This window comes from Poecilia reticulata, linkage group LG12 (assembly GCF_000633615.1).
Source record: "Poecilia reticulata strain Guanapo linkage group LG12, Guppy_female_1.0+MT, whole genome shotgun sequence".
Taxonomy (NCBI): Eukaryota; Metazoa; Chordata; class Actinopteri; order Cyprinodontiformes; family Poeciliidae; genus Poecilia; species Poecilia reticulata.
Window position 1 is genome coordinate 24,824,360 of NC_024342.1, and position 9,179 is coordinate 24,833,538.

Here is a 9,179-nt window from a genome sequence, read left to right on the forward strand (position 1 = left end):
GCATTAGCTTACTCTAAACACCATGTTGGTTTAGCGCTTTAGTGCTAACAGAACTAACATTTGTGATTAGTGCTTTAGCATTAGCATAGCTAACTTTTTAGTTAGCGGTATCTGCTACTGATTGTTGTAAATATCCATGTTAGTGAAGACGAATCTAACAGGTTCACCTCTTTCCAGACTTTATYGCCATGGTAACCCATAATGGGAGCCTCACCTGCAGATGATAAATAGACACTAAATTTAGACCACAGTTTTTGTGTCCTGGTTTTTCTTTTTTCTAATAAAAAGTTGGTAATTTTGTAAAAACGTCATCAGATTATTAATTAATTATTAAGTTACGCATCAGGGAGATAGTTTGACACTGGAAAAGATCATAACAGCACTAAAAAAATAAAAACTAATGTTTATAATTGAAACAAATTAGTCTGGTTTCGTAGACAAATTCCTAATTTAGTAGAAAACCTCAGACAGATGTTGTTCTTGTGTCTGTCAGGAAGCTGAATCACCGTCATGCCATCTATACGCCGCTGGTTTTCCCCTGCGCTTGTCCGAACATGAGCTTAAATTAACTCCACACTCCATCAGCATGAGAGAGCAGAACACGGGAGAACACACGCTCACATGTTGGAGGTTTGAGCATGTATGTCTGCCAGCACAACACCAACCACAGGAAGAGTGGGAGAAGAGAGGAGAGGTGGACCAGGAGCGGTTAACCTCATGACATCACACGCTCTGCTCTGATTGGCTGCTCCTGCGAGGTCCCCGGGCTTAAAAGCCAACCAGGAGCCTCGGTTCCAGCAGTGGAGCGAGAAAAGACCAGGAGGTAAAGTACAGACTGACCTGAGCTGCTGATATTCTTCTGCTGACTGCAACCAAGGTCAGGATGGATGCATGGTTATTTTTATCACTGTTGATCTGAAAAGATGCTGTTACTTGTTGTGTGAAAATAGATAAACTCACACTAAGAAAGCTGAACTAGTTTGTTCTCAGTGCAGAGACTAAAATGTGGTTTTCTTTCTGGGTTAAATGGAGAATAACTGTGGAAATTCAATCTATTCTCAGCTTTACTTTTACTTCTTCTTTTCGATATTAGAATAGGAAACAATTTCAGATTTCAAGTTTAAAAGTTTGACAGAAAAAACCTCAAACCAAAACGCTGTTATGACAGGAATGTTTTTGTTTTTGCCTTGAAAATCTGAGTGGAAGATTTGATCTTGTAACCAAATTAAAACATTTCTTCAACATTTTATTCTACTGCAAACCAGTAAATATAAAACAAGTATAATCAATCAATTTTATCTGGAATTAATCAATACTCTTGTAAGATTTATAGTTATTATAACTCAGATTTACGTTACCAAGTACTAAAAAAGATCAGCATCTAATATGAATTTGKTTTTKTATTTTATCATCATTGATTTATTTACAAATAACATTTCAGATRTTTAGGACCAACATTAAAGGAGCTAGTTAATATTTTTAGTTTTGATTCATTAACTTTTTCTTTTTCTTTTTACAGTTTTAGGAAACTATCAAACATCACCTGCACGTTAAAATAAACACACATCTTTCATGTCAGTAAAAGATGGTTTGCAGCAAGAGTTTGGGAAAATACTTTCTAAATTATCCACAGTGTTGTGTTAAATTTATTCTTTAAAACAAAAATACATCAACCTGTTGRAAAAGCAAAGTGTTTTCTTTACAATCTTCCTTTGTARTTTGTAGTTAAACTATATAACAAGACAAAAAATAATTTTAAAAGGTTTAAATAATTAAAATATGTATTTTTCACTTCTGTGGTTCTTTAAAACATATGTTTAGCAGTTAGCATATAATGGTAATTTTTAGCTGCTAGCTTAAAATGYAGCAGTTTTCTTTTCTTTTAGGTTTTATTTTAGCTCAATAATCTTCATAGTTAAACATGATAAAAATCACAATTAAAGTTTGTTTCCCTCAACTTCTCCTTTTAAAGTAAAGCTATTTCTAGCCGTTAGCATTGAAATGTATCTGCTAGCTCCTAGCTTCCAAGATAAGAATGTTTTCKAACCTCAGAGGTTGATTAGAAGATATTTTATGTCATAACTAGATTAACAGCTGTGAAATCACAGATAAATATTTTTTAAGTAAGCTAAGTATGTTTTCTCCAACTTATCCTTTAAATTAAAGCTAATTAGCATCAAAAACGTCTTTGTGACYTGCTAGCTTCCAAGATGGAAATGTTTTCATACTTTACAGGTTTAATTATCTTCATAGCTAAACATATGATAGCTTAGAAATCRTTAAAAAATATATTTCAAGTAGGTTTCACTCAACCTCTCCTTTAAAGTAAACTTACTGCCGTTAGCATTAAAAAGTATGCTACCTGCTAGCTTCCAATACTTAAATGGTTTATTTTATAACTTGTATTACAGCTCAACTAACTTCATAACCACCTAACTTAAGAATTTTGTGTTGATTTTTTTTCCACTTAATTCACAGCTATGCTAAGCTATGCTAATCAGCTAGCTTTAACATCAGCTAGCTTTCCAAATTTGTCCTTTGTTTGTTTTTAATCGTCATAGCATCGCATTTTTCTCATCTAATAAAAAACAAACTTGTTTCTCTGAATAAAATTTGAAAGACGGACCAGAAATGTCTTTGAACTCCGTCCTCAAAACAGCGATTAGCTGTTTTTGCTTCCACAGAAAATCCATCCTGAAAACAATCTTCATTTCCAATCAATTCAACGCCAAATGTCCTCATCCTCAAGGTCATGCACTCGGGACAAAGATAGACTTTTAAAAATACCTACGCTTGTAGTCCTATGGGCGTCTATGGAGCTCCGGCTGCGCTGCGGCTTTCCAGTTATAACCCAGTAAATACACGCTACATGAGGAGTCCATCATTAAAACATAGAAGCAGGCATTCAGACTGATCCTCCCACAAGGAAACTAGTTGCAGTGATTGAATGTCAAAGTCTTTAGCTGGTGTCCAACAGATTCACCACTCGCTCTGGGTTACACGTAACGACGACCTTTGGCTAAAAATGGATTTATTCTGCACTYTTCATCGTTAAACTGACTGCATGTTTAYTGTGAAGAAACAGTTCAGACTTTGACTAGTTCTCYGTGTTTTTACCCCTGTAATCTCATTTACAGCTGGACTATTTCCAGACATTCTTGTATCTTATTTTCTCCCGTCTTTTAACCCGATTCAGCCAAAAAAGTCTCGTCGTGTCTCACGGTTCATGAAACCACGGTCCAGAGCGACGTGATTTTCTGGCCCTGATGACAGAGAAAAAGTTCAAGTTTTAATTCAGGGACTCATAACTTCTCCTTTTGGTCTCTAATTAAGACTTTAATGACTTCCTGTGACATACCAGGACTAGTTAACGGTCATGTGACCCGGCAGCCTCCATTCTTAGGCAGGAATCTCCAGTGAGCTGATGTTAAGTTTGACATGTCATTGTGTTTCCTGTGAAGTTATGGCTGCCAGACGTGTATTTTGGTNTTAACCCGATTCAGCCAAAAAAGTCTCGTCGTGTCTCACGGTTCATGAAACCACGGTCCAGAGCGACGTGATTTTCTGGCCCTGATGACAGAGAAAAAGTTCAAGTTTTAATTCAGGGACTCATAACTTCTCCTTTTGGTCTCTAATTAAGACTTTAATGACTTCCTGTGACATACCAGGACTAGTTAACGGTCATGTGACCCGGCAGCCTCCATTCTTAGGCAGGAATCTCCAGTGAGCTGATGTTAAGTTTGACATGTCATTGTGTTTCCTGTGAAGTTATGGCTGCCAGACGTGTATTTTGGTRTCCTGGTTGTGTTTTATAGTTTTATTTTGTTTGACCTGTTCTGGTTCCCAGTTCTCCCACTATGAAGGTGGCCATTGTKTTCGTCCTGCTCTTCGCCACAGTTCTCTGCCGACCGGTGAGTTTTATTCGGTTTACATGGATTAAATTCAGGAAGTACTTYTGTCATCATATCCAGTTGATGTTTACTTTCTTTCTAGGCGAGAAAACCTAACAGTGAAAGCTCCGACAGCTCTGAGGAGGTGGTGAGTACCCAGAGAGAGTCACGCAGAAATGAGTTTGTGATTTATGCATAAAATAATTATTGTTATGTGTGATGTGAACAGGTGAGAAGACCAGCGCGCCCGGTCATCAGAAAACAGCAAAATGTTCTTTCTAAGCCACGATTGGCTCCAGTTCAGGTGAAATCTATTTTAAATCCAGATGTAGCGTAAAAATAAAAACTGTTATATAAAGTACTTCTGTCAGTTAATTGACACATAATTGCCTTTTTKATGTCTTCGATGGTTTTAATGTTTTTATCTTTACTTTTCATCTAGTTATTAACTTCTTYATATTTCTCTTTCACACTGTTTATATAAAGCCCCACCAGAAAACGTCCCAGTTAAACGAATCTATATCGAGGGGTGTGAGAATCCTTGTTAAATGGCGTTTTAACTAAAACTCTGAGGTGTGAGACGTTTAACTGAAGTCCTACAAGGGGTGCGGGTTTTAATGTTTTTATCTTTTTAACCTTTTTTCTTTTTCTTTAAAAAAATTATCTTTGTCTTTCTAACTGTTTATTCACTGTCACATGCTGTTWTTATTTTAATTATGTGAAGCACTTTGAAATGCCTTGCTACTGAAATGTGCTATACAWATAAAATTTGATTGATTGATTTTTTTAAGTCCAAGCAGGTGAAATTCATTAAAAGTGTCTCAAACAAAAGTTTTCTTACTATTTTGAGAGAAATTATTTGAATATTAAAATATGTTCTTAACTAAATGTACAATCTGTGATGTGTTGATGCTAAATAGTCATCTGGGTTGCTGGTTATATTTGCTTCCTTTCTATTGTTCTTCTGAACATTGAAATCCTGCTTGGGTTTGGAAATCTGCCTGGTTTCAGCATCATGTCCAGCTTAACAGTGTTCGGCTCCAGCCAGACTCTTTGTTCAAAACCATTAGAGACAAAGTAAATTAATGAAATTGTCCTGCTCTTCTGCAGAAAGTCGTAGCTCCAGCTCAGTCTGCATCAGATGAGAGTGAAGATGCTTCAGATGAAACTCAGGTGAGGATCAGACAGGAAGTGAGTCTCAAACTATCCACCAGATCCTTCAGTTTTGCACGTTTTGGGTTCGTACAGGAGGCGGCGGCTGAGCTCCCAGTGCAGGTCAAAGCTGGTGGCGCACAAGCAGAGACCACTCCTGCCACCAGTGAGGACAGCGACGACAGCGACGATGACCATGATGACGACAAAGAGGAGAGTGTGAGTAAAATGCTGTATTTGTTTCTTCTCCATAATCTTTGCCGGTGACTTTTGAAATCATCCTCTGACTCAGAGGTTTCCTAAATATTTCCATATTTCCAATCACAGGACACAGATGAGGAGGAATCTGACTCAGACTCAGAGTCTGGAGAGTCGTCCACCCCGGTGCCCGTCACCGTCACCCCAACGCCCGGCGTCGTCGAGCCGGAGACCACGCAGGAAACCATCGAGCCGACCGTCGTCACCGACCCCGACGCTGGTCGCGGGGACAGTTTGGGAGGATACATCGACGACAATAAGTCCATCCTCTATGTGGAGGAGAAGTCCTACCAGAAGGGCCCCAACCCCTACAAATCCTACGAGATCGTTGGCAAGAAGGTGGCCTAYGACATGACTAATGGCAACGAGGTGGAGAAGTTCCCAAAGCTTTACAAGGTACAGGAAGTGGTAGAAATGTTGACCTCTGAAGGAAACAATAGCTTTACTTCCTTTTTCAYAATATGTTGAATRACGTCAGGTTTGTCTTTTGTCTCTGGTAAAAGACCACGAGCCATTTCTCCAGCTAGCGCTAGGCTAACGTTTGTTTTGGTTKTATTGGACTTAGATGTARTTCTGGGTTCTGTTGTGACCCTTTTGATGAGTCACTATYTACGTTTCCATTACAAATGTCTGCAAAACGTTGTTGATATTCTKCTAATGTCATAAAAAACACAGCTGTGGCATGTCCATTAAATAAGAAATGCAATAAAAAGCATGGCGCACCATCATCCTGCCACTTCCTGYAGTTCTAGTTTCTGCCTTCGGTTGTTGATCACRTGACTCGTGTGATGTGAAAAAACTGCTTCCATTGCAGTTTTGTGAAATACATTCTAATTGACATGATTGATCTGTTGGAGTAAATGTGCTGAGTTGGCCTCTCCTGTAAAGGTTCACCACTGGTCCATGTTCTCCCCAGTTGTGCTTCTCTTGCATCCCAAACCTTAGGAATAACTTCCCAAACTGATGCGTATCAATGGTTTCAGTGTTGAATTAACACCCAAACGTGTCTATATGTGTCCAAGTCAGCTGGTGTTAAATTCAACAATACAGAGTCACATTAACATTTACAACAGTGCTGGTGTTAAAATATATTAAAAGTAACACCAGTGTAGTGTTGATCACAAACCATAATGTGGTGTTAAAAAGGTAAATAATCAATCAAATCCAGTGGAAAATATTCAAAATAATACACAGAAATGGAAAGTTTAACTTTTCTTAAACCCATTATAGATCAATGTTAATTTAACAAAAAAATGGGTGTCAATCTTTTAACACTTTCAAAAGTGTTACTTTAACACCTGCTGACTTGGACACCTATAGACACTTTTGGGCATTTTTACTGCGTAGCGGTTCTGACTGAGTGATTTCTGACTTCCAGGCGCTGCAGATCCACTCTGACATCATGGAAGAAGACACCAGCACCCCAGAGGTGGAGACCCAGGGCCTGGACGCCTCTTCTGGACTCTCCCAGGACCAGGACGCCAGCGCCCGGCAGGCCGCCGTTCCCGCCGAGGACGACAGCGCCAGCAGCGGGGCGTCCACCGCCAACGACAGCGAAAGCAGCAGCACTCCAGAGGAAGAGGAGGAGGAGGAAGGTGCCAGCTCCCCTAGTGACAGCGCCAGCGCCGAATCCGAGGACGCCCAGAGCAGCGAGGAGGCCACCGCCACGCCCGGCGCCGCCGACAGCGACTCGGACGAAGACGACAGCGTGGAAAGCGACTCGGACGAGGACGGGGCGGGACCGAGCCCCACCGACACGCCGGTGGTCGTCACCGCCAAGTAAGGCGTCCAGGAAGCGGGGCGGACGGCGGCGTGAGAACAGACCTGCCCTCTCTCCTCTCCTGAGGCCACTAGAACTGCAGGGTCAAACAGGGAAACCACAGCTTCTTTACTAATAGCTCTAATATTCCTCTGCGTTATTTATCTGGTTATTCCTGAACGTCTGGATGAAAACAAACGTTCCTGCTGTGGGTTTTATTCAAACAAGGCGATACCTCCTGCTTCCTGTGGCGTGTAGGTTAATTGGTCCCAGAGGGGAGAACCAGAGGACGGTCACCATGACGACCGCTACAGGAAGTCCTCTGCCCCCATTCACCCTCCAACTGCAAGTCACAACTGCTCCATTACGTCCTCTTGTCTCCTCCAACAAACAAAGGAATCCACATTTAATAACTGCAAACTGATTTCTGTGCTTTAGAATTAGAGGAAAAGGAACATTTTTAAAACAATTACTTGGAATATTTTGAGTGTAATTGGAAACTTGTAGCCAGTGTGGCTAATGCTTCATTGCTAACTGGTTCACATGTTKTACACAAAAGGATGCAGACGGATGAAACTGCATCGCAGTGYAGACTTCAGTCAGGAATTAAAAATAAACRCAGTCCTGTTGATTTGCACAGATCCCACCTGCTCCATGTGTTTTCAGTGATGTTTACTGTAATGTATCATATTGTACCATTTCTAAAGTAATAATAAAGTTCTTTTTCATATAAAAACGACTTTTGTTTTTGTCTTTATGTTGGCATTTTGTTTTTATTTGCCTGAGGGTGTAAAAATTAAAAAATATTTAATGAAGCTTTGACTATTATTTTTATGCTTGTATAAAAATAATACAAGCAAAAAAGGCGTCCATTATTTTGTAATTTATTTCAAAATAATGTTATTTGATTTTATCTGAAGYGTTCATTATATAAACAACAAACATATAAATTTTTGTTGCTCTTTAAGCATTTCACAAAAGAAATTTACCAAAAATAACACATAGAARCTCTTAGAGAAATATTTTATTTACAATTTATTAAAACTGCATTCTTTTCAAAGTAGCTCAAGCCTGTTAAATCTAAAATGAGCCGTTAATTAGCGTGCTAAAAATTWGTGTGCTAATTTTTAGCACGCTAATTTTTAGCACGCTTTTATTGTAATTAAGGGGAAATTAAAATATGAACATATTATGATCCTTCTAGTCATTATAACACACAAAACTCGAAAAACTAATTTTCTTAATCAAATTATGCTAGTGATCGGGTCATGCTAGCACATGTTAGCTACTCATTGTATCACGATATGCTAACAGGAATCAAAAACTGTCCAAAAATTATACAAATAAAATGTAAAATTGGAATAGAAAAGCTTGAACTRCTGCTGTGTTTTTGCTTCTTTTATGTTGTTGTTTGTTATAGCGAGCTAACAGAGATTAGCTAAAACAGTAAACTCAAATATGCTTGTAGACGTTTTAAAAAGAATCCAAAATTTACACAATTTTGTTATTTTGTGTTATTTTATAGCTGTGTTAGCTTATTTGTTTTCATTTTATGATGCTAATTGATTKGATTAAATGCAAAGGCATAAATAAAATCGGAAATTCTTTGATAKGCTACCGTATTTTCCGGACTRTAAGCCACAGATTTCTCTGCCGCTCCAGGTTTTCCACAGAGGGGAGCCGACACCCAAAATCAGAATCATAACAGGTCAATTGRATATCACATTTATTACGGTTGACAAAGAAAAAGTTGCCAAGTTTAGATTTAACTGAACTGATAATGAGTTTGAAGAGAAAAAACTCCTTACTGTCTCCTACTAGCATGTGCTAAATGAAAATGGGCGCCTTCTTCTTCTCCTCCTTCTTTAGATTTCAACGGCAGCTTGCATCCATTATTTCCATTATTGTTGCACTACTGCCATCTACTGGAYCCTAATATSTATACCTCAAATTCTCATAATGATCCCAGTATTATTGAAAAAAACTAAAAATCTTTTYCCCCTCAATGCTRTTTCAATTCCCTATTAAAACCTAATTCCGTTTTAATGGGCGCGTTCTTCTTTTATTTCCAATTTGGACTTCCAATGATTCACGTCCTGCTAGACAGCCCCCTGGTGGTG

General features: G+C 38.8%; 1 protein-coding gene across 1 annotated transcript; it reads left to right on the forward strand.

Annotated features, from left to right (window-relative positions):
- The first annotated feature begins 768 nt into the window (after positions 1–768).
- Positions 769–7,798, forward strand: spp1 (secreted phosphoprotein 1). The gene is made up of 8 exons (XM_008424753.1): positions 769–877; positions 3,848–3,911; positions 3,994–4,038; positions 4,120–4,194; positions 5,001–5,063; positions 5,139–5,261; positions 5,370–5,696; positions 6,679–7,798. The coding sequence occupies exons 2-8, from the start codon at positions 3,858–3,860 to the stop codon at positions 7,081–7,083; spliced, it is 1,092 nt and encodes a 363-aa protein (XP_008422975.1). The 5' UTR covers positions 769–877; positions 3,848–3,857; the 3' UTR covers positions 7,084–7,798.
- The last annotated feature ends 1,381 nt before the right edge of the window (positions 7,799–9,179 follow it).